This window comes from Dendroctonus ponderosae, unplaced genomic scaffold (assembly GCF_020466585.1).
Source record: "Dendroctonus ponderosae isolate FM_Combo_2020 unplaced genomic scaffold, Dpon_F_20191213v2 Dpon_F_20191213_3, whole genome shotgun sequence".
NCBI classification, from domain to species: domain Eukaryota; kingdom Metazoa; phylum Arthropoda; class Insecta; order Coleoptera; family Curculionidae; genus Dendroctonus; species Dendroctonus ponderosae.
In genome coordinates this window covers 9,535,776-9,551,271 of record NW_026018508.1, presented here as the reverse complement: position 1 = coordinate 9,551,271, position 15,496 = coordinate 9,535,776, and the positions used below count along the sequence as shown (strand labels likewise).

General features: G+C 31.9%; 1 protein-coding gene across 1 annotated transcript in view; it reads left to right on the top strand.

Annotated features, from left to right (window-relative positions):
• LOC109539055 overlaps nucleotides 1-13,688 on the top strand; it is an 18,935-nt gene extending 5,247 nt beyond the window's left edge. Inside the window, exons 2-4 of the mRNA XM_019906573.2 lie at nucleotides 4,747-5,275; nucleotides 7,336-7,493; nucleotides 11,427-13,688. Coding sequence (XP_019762132.2) covers nucleotides 4,747-5,275; nucleotides 7,336-7,493; nucleotides 11,427-11,876 — 1,137 coding nt within the window. The 3' untranslated portion in view covers nucleotides 11,877-13,688. The remainder of the gene's footprint in view (nucleotides 1-4,746; nucleotides 5,276-7,335; nucleotides 7,494-11,426) is intronic.
• Nucleotides 13,689-15,496: the final 1,808 nt, after the last annotated feature.

Genomic DNA, 15,496 nt, shown 5'->3' with positions numbered 1-15,496 from the left:
CGAATAAAGGCCATTTAGTTATCTCTGGAATGATGTAAAAACGAGCGTTCTTGCTCATTTTGCTTCCGAGAAACATGCAAAACGGGACGGAAAACCTGAAATTTTGCAATAATCTTGCGCCACCCTTGCACAAAACCACGATCATTTTTCTAATTTTATAGATAACAGAAGACTGTATTTTTTCTACATAACCCCCCTGACTTTAAAGCTGGATCCGCCCCTGTGTGAACGGAAATTCGACAAAATAGCACTACATGAATATTTTTGATATTTCAATATTTAAAATACTATATCGAATACTAACGTATTGAATGAAAACCGAGTGATTTCAACTTTAATTGTAGCACATATTCCGCAAATAAATTTAGGTGAGATAAAATATTCCAAAGTTGGTCTGTTGCAACTACTAGTTGTCACAATCCCTTAATATGGCAAAAAAATACATATTTATTATTATAAGGCTTCGATATTGACACATCATTGAAATTTATTCCGTACAATAGTCTTGTTCACCTAAATTAGGATGTCCAATAATGTAACGACATTGGAAATCTATTTCCAAAAGCGACCACATTAAGCTTAGAAGGTTCGAACATTTAAGTACTATTATATTTAATATATCCTGTAATAATGCCTTCAAGCATGAGTTCAAATATTAAAAAGCACTGGTTAGTATAATCCAAAATCATTATGTCGATTTAATATCGTAGTGAATAACAATAATGTGAAGCATTTGAAGGTGTATAGATAAAACGTATCATTATTTTTAATAAAAGGTTAATAAAAAACGTTAGTGTAATTAGGATCAAGGCAGTAAAACGTCGCGCTTGACAAAAAATTGGCCACAGATTTAATGCAAATTTTAATGGTGCTTTTACCTATGACCCACATATTAACACTTTCCTACGGTCTATTAGTTTCTATCAAGCCACATACGTAAAATCAATTCTGTGATACTTTCTTAAAATTAAGTTTATCAATATAATTAATTATGTATGGTATTTAGATATCTGCTAATATATTCTTGAATCAGCCAAAGTTAAGAGATGTACCATATTTTATTGGCTTTTTTTGTTTGTACCAATCCGGCGTTATGTGCATTGTTTTGTTACTATTCTTGTATTTATCTGTTTTATAATTTTTTCGCTTTATTGATCGAATCAATTTTCAGTTGGTTTTCGGTATATTTAGTAACAAATTAGCACCAAATTACTACATTTAGGTTAACTTCCGGCAATCGCCACTTCTTGGTATTAAAAAAACCGGCCGCTTATTAAGTTTTCTATTTTCAATCGATAATTCTCTAGCAATTTTCCTAATGAGGATAATTATATCAATTCAGATAAGATAATCGAAGACGTTATTTTCCAAGGATTATAAACTTCGAGGTTTTAATTGAAAATTAAAAAGAAGTTTAAAGCAGATTTCCCTTATTGATTTATCAATTAGCAATCTAAGCTGTTTGAATAAATTTACGCATAATCTGGCTTTCAAACTTTTCATATAATTTGACGAAGTTAAATTAGAGAAATGCATTTAGCAGTGATGGTTGGATACGCCGAAATTGAGCAGCTCTGACTGGGTATTTTTGTCTTGTTTTATTCTTATGGAAGGTATTTTTGTGTTTAAATTATAATTGTTTTCTTGCATGTACATCACTAATAGTCTACTATCACTAAGATATTAAACTATTGAGGAAAATAAAATAAAAATAGAAATTTGTCATCAGCTTGAAAGTTTTACAAATGCCCGACTTTTGTGCGACATTCAACCCTTACCCCGAGTATTTCAGTTTCTTAGATCGATTCCGTTTTGGAACTATACAAATACATTAGCAATCAAACAAACAAACAGGGCCTCAAATTGACCACCCTGTACAATACCCAAACGTAAATTGGTAACCCAAATGCTGAGTTCGCGGTGCGTAGCGTATGCCATAGCGTGACTCTTGCCTTATTTAATTAACTTATTGAGATGTTTGTTTTTATACAGGTGCAACTGGTGCATGATCAAATGCTACTCTAGATAAAATCCATCAGCAAGTTCCGCTGGCATCAAATATTTCCTATTTTGTTCTTTCAATTTCCGGCTAATTATCTTTACTTGGCAGGATTTAAACATTTTTTAAGTGAATTGAACGTAATTGATATAAAACGCAATATTTCGTTTATATTTTCCAATGGAATGCGGGAAGTATAACAAATTAAATTAATAAATCTTTTATATTTTACTGGCTAGCATTATTCTTTCAAATCAAGATTTAAGTTAACAAAAATTAATGTACTAATTCAGTACAAACCAATTGTGCCTAAAAATCAGCTTTTCATTCATGGCACTACATTTTGTATGCAATTCTCTTGGTATCAACAATTTTTTTTAAATTTTCGGTTTTAATACAAACTCACTTTATTGAACCATCAATATAAATTGATTACAACCATGTAATTAATTAATTTTTCTATATGAATTTGTTTAGGGGCATCGGTTATTCTAGCGGCTTGATTCATCTAGTCTATCTAAAGTCTCCTTAAAGTTTCCATATGGAGAAATTGGAGAAGTTAAATTTGAATGTTTGTTGTTGATTTTCCAAAATTTTGAAAGACAAACACTGATTTTTCTTTCATAATTCTTTGTAAATCAGGCCTAATATATGAATTTGTTTCTACTTCTGGTGTCTACTTCAGGTGTTTGACACATTTTGGTGACCTCTTTGCAAGCAATAGGCACCGTAAAAACACAAATTCTAATAGATCAATAAATCATGCTAACTAAATCAAACTCCGATGCCTCGAAAATATGTAAATTTTACTGGATAAATTGAAAGCTCTTCTAAACAAAGATCGTTTTTCTTTCAGATTGCACTACATATTGTCGTAAATACGCAATGTTTTGGAGGGACTTGTTCCATACTAAAAACTGTATCGGCGAGAAAACGAAACAAAATCGGCTGTATCGGCCGGAAAACTGTATCGGCGAAAAAAACGACAACGAAGACAACGCAAAGTTGCTCTGTCTTTAAATCAATAACGTCTAATTATTAAAAAAAATCTTACATCGGAAAACCAATATTTATAGAACACGTTTATTTATTAGGTCTATACGGACCTAATAAATCCATTGGCATAACATCACGGTCGTGAGAAAGCATTCTAATGTCAATGTGAACGGTAAACGAATATGCAATGGCATCGGATTTTTGTCGTATATAGAAAGTTAGTGACTGGCTATTCCCTGAGAAAATTTTCGTGATTTATCTTCGGAGTAAATTGCTTATTGCTTGCATATATCAATTGGTCACTTGTGAAAATGAATGCCATCAGAAAAATTGCTAACATTTATAATTGAACGATTTATTACAATAAACATTAACATAAACATTGAAATACAAGTAAAAAAATAAGCAAAATCTAACAAATAGTAATAATAATATCTAGTAATTAGGCCTGGGTAACTCTGTTAATTTTTAGGCGCTGCCGCAATGCTGCTCAAATGGTTTGATGCGCCAACTCAACGTCAACGCACCTGAGCAGTTCCATTGTTGGAAAAACGTTACTTAAATAATTATCGGGGTAAAAAACGATTAATGTTTTTTTTAGTTTGTTGGACAAAGTGGTAAAACATAAAAAACGTTGGTTTTTAGATGTTTTAACTTTTAACTCTATTACACTTTAACTGATGAGTTATGTCATCAGTTAATACGTTATAACTCATCAACTCAGAGCGCGGCAACAACTTAACACAGTGTTATCCAGGCTTAGTACGAGTAAGTAGCTCGAAGTAGTAAAGATCTTTATTCGTTTTACAAAAGAGCCATCCATCCGTATCGGTCTTCTTGCGATGAGTTACGCAAACTAGTTAAAAAAAATAGAGTTAGCTACACATTGTGAAATAACAACTGTAGCTGCAAAAGATCGTGAAAAAATCAAATCTGAATTTATAATTGTAAATTTTCCAATGAGTTTCTGGTTGGGAAGAAAAATCGCGTTTATCTGGTTGGTCTTGTTAAGCAGAGAGAGATGAGGAATTTTCAGCTGTTAAGGATGTGTTGTACATGCCATCTCAACATCTGCTAGATCGCATTGAATTTTTTTTTTAAAGAAACATATTTTCGAGTTCTATTTTTCTATACTTTCCGAATTTTCCCACTCGCAAATTCCGCTTCACGGACATATTTATTTAAAAGCCGAAATTTTCAAACTTTTTAAAACTGCTTTAAAAGTTATTAAAATTTGAAAAATGGTTAAAATAGCAACCGTTAAGGGTCCAAGAAGGTCTAAATGTGGGGGTCTAAAAGCGATCTTCGATTTTTTTAAACTTTTTCAGCATCTTCTAACCACAATATTCTCAGTGTAAAAATTTAAGGCAACGAAATTAAATGTATACAAGGACCATGCAAACAGTATTTCCTTGTCCTTGTCCAACGGGTATCCGGTCCAACAATACGGGTATTGTGATTTTATTATCAAATAAACTCTAGAAATGCGCAGTGCTTTTATTCTCCGAAAATAATAAGTTAAAATCGATTTGAGCAAATCATTAAGTGAACAGTATTTAAAGAACCAATTCAAGCCCAACAATTTGTTGTTGACGAACTATTACAAAAAAACTATTTTGATTTTATCGCTGATAGATAAGCATAAAATCGCGTGGTAATTCGCCTAAAACAGAGTTGTCTATACGTCATATTAGGCATGTGTTTATACTAACTGTTCTTTTACACTTTCTACTAATACTATTCTCTTTCAGGTAATATTGATCTTCATTTTATGCAGAGCACATGGTCAGGAGCTAACTAGCATCTCTGTAAGGAACCCCATTAGACAGTATGGATCAGTAAAACTCTTCAAAAAAACCACGGGATATCCAAAAATTTTAAATTCGAGAACACCAGCAAATGCTATACAAAGCAATCCCTATTTTATCAACCCCTATATCAACTGCGATAATTTAAATCAGTACACCGCTGGCAAAAGTAAATCTTGTGTATTCGCCAGCGAGAAACAGATTCAGCCTTTAGAGTCTGTGCAAGAGGCATTCAATGATTTTGGTGGACTGGCCGGGCCTCAAAACTCATTTGAATTAGACAAATTTAAAAGTGAGGGTTATATTGGAGATAAAGAAATTCATATATTGCATTTACCCAAGAACAAACCTCATGACTTTGACGATATAAAGTTGCATTTATCCCTGCTGAACGCGCATTCAACTCCAGATGTTCCTGAAATCGACTTGGACCTCAACAAGCACTTCGGAAACTTTGAGGTGAACTTTGCAAGTAAGTTACATTGATTTGTAGTATAATAAATTTCATGGGGCCATATTGTCGATATACATACACGTCAACTATTTTGAAAAGGAATAAGTTTGAAGTATTTAGACAAAATTATATTTTTCCTTAAATGGTTGACGATTTTCGACGCGACGTAAGTACACTCAGATTGGTGAGGATACACACGAAAGCTCTGAATGATGAATGTAATATCCAATCTCATGTTGTTTACGAGTTGAGATGAAGCTTCTAGCATATTTTAAATATGCTATAAACCAACGAGTGTGCAATCATAAAGGAATGAGAACAAAACTATCGCAGCTTCGGCAATTTATATTTTTACTTTCTGGCCAATTGGAGCCATTTAAAACATCAGCTTTTTTATGTTTCAAATATCAACATTTTTATATGTGTTTATTGGAAATATTGTGTTATCCGATATTTCTTAAACTTAAAATGCGTACTTGTTTCAAGGCGGTATCTCTCATCGTTTTCAATATATTTTCCGTTCAATCCTCTAGTGATTTTTTGAACTAACTCAAATTCGATCCCTAATATTGTCGTAAATTGTCATTTTTAGACTAGCCCATGGACAAAATTTGCTTTACTCTCAAATTGGAGTCAGTTCAGTGCTAAAATATATTTTTTAATTTTGCTACTATTACATTGAATCAGTTAAATCATTTCTATAAAGAAAATGCCCCGACATTACTTCCGAATGAAGAAATTCGCTATATGGATTTGTGTTTATTCGCCGGAAAATTTAAAATGCTGCAGAAGACTTCCAAAACTATTTTTTTAATACGGCTATCATTTATTAAAAGGCTTTGTAATTGTATTGAAGTCAAAAGAGTTCAGTTTGAACAATAATTTTTTAATTATTTTCAAAGACTTTATGAGTCTAAAAAGTACTTTAAATTAGTTCGAAATGTGTCCACATAAATACTGTTTAATGTTTGCTAAGTTTTATTTTATGGGAACTTTCAACACTTTTATTGTATTGTATATATATATATATGTAAATATTTCGAAAATGATGAGTGACATCGACTTCGAACAGGACATTTTCTGTTTAGGAAAAATCAGAGACCGAGCCTGGCCAATACAAAAGTGATACCTATTATAAAACTTGAAGCCTAAAAATAATGTTTTAAATTGGTATAGGCTGTGGCATTTGGCACCTTCTAGGAACTAAAAGTTAAGTGAAGAGAAATATGGAATCCTCGATCTAAAAAACCCATCAAATATCCTTTCCTTAATTTTTTTTTCTATCTATAACAATCAATTGTTTTTTTCGTTTCTGTCTGTAGTTTTTTATGGTTGAAGTTCCCTTGGTCTTATCATGGATTCATGATTAGTTTATTGGGTCCATTCAACATTCAATTATAAAGTCAAAAATCATGCAAAATTTGAGATTTTTCAGTTCTGATAAAATCAGCTATTTCTATTTTGCACGGCTTGAAATGATGCTTTTAAATCTCTTCGAATCCTTAAAAGTTTTTTTTCGAAAAAAATCGAATCCTTCAAAGTCCTTAAAACTTTATGAAATTGTATCATTTCCAATTTTCGGCTCAATTATTATTTTTCGAAGTTTGTAATAATAAAATTTTCTTTTTATCTAGTTGGGTCACCGTCCAATATTTTGCTCAAAATTGACACAGTTAATTATATTGTGCATTCATTACTACGATTTCAAAGTAATTGTTGCACGAATAACATAATGCAATACTTATACAGGGTGTCACATCGAGAACCACCGCTATCGATATATTTTTGATTCGTTTTTCATTGTTTTGGAAATTTTGACTTCGTCGCAACGCAATAGTTCTTAGGAAAACATGTATTCTACAATCCAGAGGTTTTACTGCAGCGAAAATACTCGATGCGTTGCAATTTACAACTAACGTAAGACGTACTAAAAGAAAAAGTAATTGGCTACATCGCCAATTAGCCGTATTATCCTTAGAAATATACAGTGGTGGTCGTCATATAACAACCACTGAATATGTGATGACTATTTTGTGAGTTTTATGTGAAATAACGAAAATGTATTTCTATTTGTTCAGGTATCCAACCACCAAAGCTGGATGCATCGTTTCTTCCGACCCCTACAACATTTGGTATCACTGATAGAAGACGACCGCCAATTCAGTATCATCTAGATTCCCAGTTTCCTTTAAATGTTGTTCAGCATCATCACGAAGAATCTGAAGACATTTTAGAGGTATGTAGAGAATTCTAGTATCAAAAACATACAATAAAAACAGTTTCACCGCTTCATAGCATTTGAAACCAGCAATACATATGGATCATTTTGTGCCCATCTTCATTACGAACTTAGCAAATTATATAGAAATCTTACATACATCACTTTCGTGTTTATGTCGTTAGCAATTAAAGTGAAAATACTGGGCATCTGACTGATTACTTATAATTTCTCAATAAAATACCTTATTATAAAGCATGTTCAGTGAAACATTTTATGTACTTACAGTTCGCCGCACTAAAAGAACTGATGAGTTTGATTACGGCTAAAATGAGTTTGCTGCGCTTCTAAAAAATCCTCTATTATATGTAATTATGACACTGAACATTGTGCGCAAAATTATTTATTAGTAAAGTAATAACACTAGCACAAGCCTAATTATCGTTTCACATCAGCATCGTTTTGATACAGTCTACATTAACATCTACATCCCTGTATATATGCCTTTGTTATATAATGCCTTTGGAGAAAATTTTATGCAAAGCAAAAAAAACTAACAGCAAAAACGGTATACATATATGCAATCATTTAATACTGAGGGGGTTTTATCTTCCGAAACTAAATACGTTCCAAAGTTTTTCAAAAATCATTTTTTGGTGAAAGTTTCATATGTTCAAACTGGTATAATTAGTTTTGTATGTTGTCAATTTACATCAATCTAAATTTTGTGAAAATCGTTCTTTATACAGGACGGCACGGAAAATTGCGGCTAAACTATTTAATTTTCGAAAAGCTTCATTTTATCTATAAACGAAGGGTTGCCGGGGGTTAGATTATGAAATACTTTCTAAATGTACAGTATGTTTTTAAATAAATGTGAATGCTACTCAAGTTTATCCGTTTATCTTACCTAAAATGTATCTTTTTTCTGGTTTCTGAGATTTGGAGTTATGAGCTATAAAAATGAAGAACTTTTTTAAGTTTAAATGTTGAAGACCTAATCCCAATTTCAATATAAAATTTTACCTATAGGCGACTGATAGATGCGCTTTGTGACAAATGAATAAAATATGGAGATACAGGGTGTACCAAAATTGTGTTCAAACAATTGCACGTTTATAACAGGAGCAGATAAAAAATGTCATTTTCTATTCAGTACTATAAAGCTATTCTGTACCTAAGTTTTAAGATTTTCATGAAAATCGTATACTTTCACGATTCATGACGTTATTATCAAATTTAATAATATATCAAGGCACCCGTCGCCATTTGATGGGCCTAAAAAATTTCGACTAGAAACTCGAAATTGGTGTTGGCAATTTAAAGTTTATAAAATATATATTTAAAAGTCAAGCTTTAAGCAAGATCAACCTTAATAGCACACATTTATTTCGATCGTTGTTCTGCTCACTAATTGTATACTAATATACAACGTATTTCATTAAGAAAACCAGAGCTTTGGGTTGAATTAAGACATGACAAAATAATGAGTTAGGACAGGACAAAATAATTTAAAAAAATTAAATAGTTCTATCTAAATCTTCCATGTCGTATAATCTGATACACCCGTACAATGAAAACACTAGAAGTGTCTGTTGTTGGAGAGTACGTGAAAAATATAGGTTTTTTTTGAAAATTTCTAGGCGGTATTAACAGTTGTCATTAGGCATTATTTTGAAATGATCCCATGTTTGAAATGATCCCAAGCCTATTGGAATACTTAAGTATTCGAAAAGAAAAATTTTTCAATATTTCCTTCAATTCAAAAAACTATATACTTATTAAAGAAGTACTCCCTTCTTAATCTAGTTTTTTGCAAATATCTCAGTTTTCAATAACAATTTTTTTTTACTATTTTTAGCCATGTATAAAGAGCAAATGTATAGATTCAAAAAATGTTTGAGAAAGTTTCGATTAATCTTTCTAGGTGACAAATGTGTATAAACCCAATTGATTGGGGACCCAGGGTAAAATGTAGTTGTTTGAAGCAAGCACATTTTTCATCATTAGTGCCAGCTGTGTGATAGAGAACAAAAAATGATTAATAGGAATTCTAACTTGATTTATAGATTATGGCAGTTATGATAGAACGTACCGTGCAACTAACGTGTAATTTCACTTGTGGACAATTTAAACCTAAAAAATACAAATTGAAGACAGTAGTGTGGATTTTTATGATTGGTTTTAGAGATGTTTCAATTTAACTGTGTATTATCGTTATTTCTTGTGTTGAAATATTGCTATTTCTGATGTTTTTGTTTAACAAAATTGAAAAATATCCTAAATTATACATTGATTGAAATATTTAAATGTATTGAATAAGATTACGTACAGTCGATCCCAATCCAAGACAGAGCAAACTATAGTTTTGTTAAACATTTGTTATAGCAAATGCATGAAACAAATACGTGAATAGTGATACCGCTAGAACCGTACGAGTGGCATCTACATTTTGGAATTTAAAAAAGTCTGTGTGTGTAACTATTTAAACAACCTATCAAATTATGGTAGTGAATTGAATGCAGTTAGTGTATTTGCTTTATTCGCATGCATTCGCAATCAATTTTGAATGAGTTTTGTTCATTAATGTCTCTTTTTTTCTAAGCTTGCAACTTGAGCTGTGTTTAGTGATGTATATGTATAACATTCATAGACGGTAAAAAACGATGATAAAAAGCAAGTGATTAACTTTTGTCCGCATAGAAGCGATACGAAATACGGTTGTGCCCACTAAACTACGATTAGCCGGTGCTGGGGCTACAATGATACAATCAGTAAATCACCAAGAATCTTTTATGCCTGATGAACCCATCCTAAATGAATTTTTGCCGATCACTTTGCATTGGCATTTTTTGGAACGCTCCGTGGATCGATTATAGAAATTTGTCAGTTTTAGGAAAAAATCAGCTACGACAAGGCAAAACATACACATTTTTTGAAAGTAAGTTGCTAAGGGATCATTTCTAGATGGACAACCGGCCTAAACGATAAGAATTTTGGGGTGTTTAAGTAGATTTTCCGGTTTTGAAACTAAGTTGGCTCCAATAAATATACTGAGATATATTGAGCCTTAATGGAAGATATTTTGAGTCGAACAATCGGCTATGTATTTGTATGACCTGATCTTATTTTATTAGATAAAACATTCGATAATATTTTCAATAGCAGAATTCAATGTTGATTTCCATTGCCAAAAGAAAATGTTTGCTTCAATCAGTGGAAAGGTATGACAAAGCATCATTTAGTTAAATGTAAAGATTACTTAGAAACGATATCTTAGGTTCAATCTATCTACTTTTGATTATCAAGATGAAGGATGAAAGTCGGAATATGTACTAGAAGGCTGCCACCACATAAAAGGTGATTTATAAAAGATCACGACTGCGATTAAGTCAATTAATGATTTATAAAGTAAAAGTAAAAGGACCTACGACAGAACAAAGACATTCTAAAAAATTATATGCTCATTAATAATCACAGTTTGAGACTTCAATATCTATCGTAGTTAAGTGAAACCAGGAATATAAGTAAAATATATAATATATAATAACTATATCATAAAAATAATTGTAGCGCTCGAAAAGGTATCTGGAGAAAGTACTTTTGTTCTTGATATGATTTGAAATAATTTCAAAAATTAAAAAGAACGAAACTGCGAAAAATAACTTTTTCCTGAATATTACAAAAGCTATAAATATATCACGCAAATAATAATTATTTACGCGATAAATTAATCTCACATTTTCTTAATTTAACCGACTTCGCATCTCTTACGTTTTCGGAGATGCAATGCATCCTTATCTTGGACACCCACCCTGTATAGTTTACTATTTACTTTAATTAAGTGTTTATAACCTGTATAAACCTGTGTACTGGACATAATGAGTGTATAATAATCTTATTATTAATATACGTTATTGTGCTAATTGAATATTTTGTATTCATTTTTAGATTCCGCATATTGAGAAGCACCCTCTAGAAGACGATTCTAGTAAGTCGAGTTACAATACCCCCGGAGCTCTCAACTCATATGGAGATCCTATCTGGCCTTCTGCGCCAACCACATTAAATTCAGACTCTTCATTCAACCCAAAAATGTCTGTTCACGTGAACCTAGCGCAATATGTTCCGCAGTACTCAGAGGATACTAATCCAAGTTACAACTCACCCAATGCAGTTGATTCTTATGGCAATCTAGTTAATAGTCCGGGGCAATTGGGATTCAATGAAAATCAATTTTTCAAACCAGAAGATTATTTCAATCAGATCAACATCATTAATGACGCTCATAGGAGAAGAAGACAGGAAGCCAAAAGATCATCAGGTGAAAGTGGAAAAGCTTCTGCCGCCCATGTTCAAATGGAACGGGAAACTAGACACCGTAATCATAAATACACATAAGGAAACTTGCTGATATGTTGGCGCATAAATGGGAGAAGAAATTCTTCGGAAGAACTAAATAATGTGTTAAGTCATGCTGTAAGCTTTGTGGCTAAAATTGCTAGCATCTAAACCACCAAAGCAGACCAATGCCCGACTTTTATTTTAAAGTAGGTTTGGTAGGCCGGACATTAGACTGAAATCACATGGAAATATAGGCTCCAATAGAATAAATACTATTTATATTACATATTATTATTTATCCAACAATTTGCAGTAAAACTTTTTTATTTACTTAAGAATAAGCATGGCCAAGGAAATTAATTGGAAGAGTTTGGACCCTAATTATCACTATCTTTTCTAATAGTGAAATCGTTTTTATTAGATCTTTCTAATACTGTTTCGTAGTTGATCCTCACTTTCAAAAATTAATTTAATAAGAAGTAAAATATTTTTGAACGTCTTTATTACTAATTTTTTGGTTAAACTGAAATTAAGTCGGCAGCAGTGATCACTACTTGCGAATGTGGAAATTGAAATATTTCCCAGACAATTTGTTTTCAGGAAAACTTGCTTGATTGTAATGTGTAGACGTAACATTTGAAAATATTGATATTCGTTATTTATTTAAATATTATATTTAGTTTTTAATGGAACATAGTGTAAATTATCGGACAGTTCTAAGCACATATTAACACCGTTTTGATATACATAAATAAGAAACTAAGACGGTGTGATGAATGTTAGTAAGTAATTTAGTATTTGCAATAGTTTGGAAGGAAATGGGCTCTGAATATTGACAAATCTCAAACTTGCATATAATTCCACTCTATACCCTGCAACTCGGTCAGTTATCAACAATTTTCAGCAATTCAAAAACTCTTAAAAAGCCCATAGACTTGGCGTAAAAGTTGTTTTATTTTGTCACCGTTTCAGAGCCAGGAGAGTAAATTTGCAAAAACCTGAAGCGCTGGTGATTTCAGGAAGCACGATCTTTCGCTAGAAGTTTGGCGGCGCGCCATGATTTTTTTAATGTATTTTTACTAGCAACCCATTGATTAAACATTTTTTTAAAACCGCAAATGTTTATAAAATATTAAAATTTTGGTAATTACTAAATGCATTTCACTTGTGAGAGCAACATGAATGTAATGTTTTATACTGTTGTTTTCCTTTTTTATTTATATTTTTATTTGTTATTCGCTTTGTACATAAAATGTATTGCAGATTTTCTTTGGCAATAAAACGTTTTTTGAATTTGATTTTTTGGTTGTGATAAAACTGACCCTAAATAACCATACAGTTTTTAATTTGTCAATTTTATATAAGTCTGCAAATTGTTTCGAGTCTAGGGCTTCCTTTAAAAATAATAAAGTTATGTAGGTGTGATATTTAAAATAATATCAGAAAAAAGTAAACCCATCTTTTGGCTGGCAAAAACAAAACTGAGACTGTAATGCCATTTTGGTATATAAAAAAGAATTCACTACTACCAGGAACTAATCGATTAATTGGATTTAGCCAACAATCGAGAAAGAGCCATTAACTCAGGGATGATAAATTGCAGTGTTCATTGTAAGGGGACAGTTTCCTACAGGCAGAACTTTAGTTCAGATTACAAAGCCGGCAACCGATAACAAAAATCTAATTAGTCTCGATGTCCGAACAGAGCTTTACCGTGAAATTATTTGCCATTATTAATGGTATGTCGGGGTATGTAGGTACGACTGGTTGATCAATTGACGAAAAAGCCTTTAGAGCTCTGTCACAGCACAATATCACTGTTAATAATTTAGCGTTATTTTCTTTCAATAAAACTATCTTCAACTGAAATTTGTATATTATTCAATAAGCTCAAAATATACTGTTAAATAACAAAGATAATATGGAGCGTTTTACATTCACGTCATCATTATGACACGCAAGGAAGCTCAAGGAAACAATAAGTACAGCGGGAGACATTCCAGGGAAAAAAACTTCGTCGTCAAAGATGTTTCAGAAGGACGAAAGCAATCATGTTCATAAAAGAAAATCAAAAGAGTAAAAATCGCGATGAAAGTAGTAATTTAAGCACGTTTATTATTAATTAAGCATTTTTATGAACGAGGGATTGAAAAAAAGTGGCGTTAACTGATCATCAACACAGTTAAAAGATCAATCAGAATAATCAAAAATGCTGCAAGCAAAAGGAATATTGTTTGATGGAAAAAAAGTTTATTTTCCATTATTAGTAAGAAATACGGATACAACCGTGTACCTACATTAAAATCACTAATATTGAAAAGGCAATGAAACTATTCGACATTTAGCTTAAAAAATAACAAAGGCTTACAGTAGTTCTCCAATCAGAAAGTCGTGGTGGTTCATTGAAAATAAATTAAAAATCTATATTTATGTAATATGTTCAGTCGTTGAAACTTCCAGAATGGAATAAAACTAAAAGTGTAGTCAAAAATCAGTATAAGTGCGTTTAAACCTGACGAGCCGAGCATGAACCGACCCTGAGCAAAAATTCTGAGCAAAACGGCTTCAACCGTTTTCCAATTTTTGCTGACTAGTGCTCATAAAATCAAGTAAAATTTTGACTCACCTGGTATATTATCAAGCAAGCGGGTCAAGTTTGTGAAACGTCTGAGATTATCTAGGAATCCGTAAAGACCTATCTTAAGGAAACTTCTTGCAGCAGCAAAAAGCCTGATCGATTAATCTGAATCAGCTAACTATCACCGAGAAAATTAACTAAAGGATGATTAACGACTATATTCTGAGGCAATTTTCAAGGGACACAGCTTTAAATTATAATTTATTTGGTAGAAAGCAGATGACGGGCTATAAAATAAGTCCCAAGGGACGACAGCATTATCATATATTAATAAATACAAACATTATGAATTATTTTATAGAAGAAGAAGGAGAAATACTCACTAAATTGCAAAACAAAATCAAAAGTCAAAAGTCTCAAATCGATATTTAAAGCGTTGTTCATTGCATCCCCAATAAAATACCATAAAGCTGTGTATTCAAGCTTACTCGCACATTTGGGAAAGATCAGAAATAGGGTCATTTAAAATTAAATATTTGCTTTCAATTGGAATGTTTTGTTAATTGAAAATAAAAACACCGACAAAATTTGCACTTTCCTTGGCTCAATTCTCTCAACAAATGTGCCCTATTGATGAAAAATATTTCACACTCAAATTTCGGTTGGTAGGCACATGCTTCGGCTATATCTTTCACAAGCAATATGGGGATCGGTTTCGGACCTATTAGCTTTCATCAGCTGGGCTTAGCTTGCAGTTGTGATATCCAAAGTACTTTAAAAGAGTATGCGTCCAACACATGTATGACTAATGTATATAATGTATGTAATATATATATAATGTATGAATAATAAGTCAACAATAGTTAAGGACGTAACCAGTAGGATATGAATATTATTAACGCATGCATGTGAACATTTGCACGACTGTAGGCACATTTGCTAGGCTGTAGGCCGAGTTAACACCTGTTACGTACAATATTTTATCTACAACTATAACGACTATATTTTAATGATTATTTGAATAAAAATAATTAGTTATAAGATTGAATACAGCACCCAGGTCATGAGTATTTGTCATTGGCATCAGAATCATTGTCAA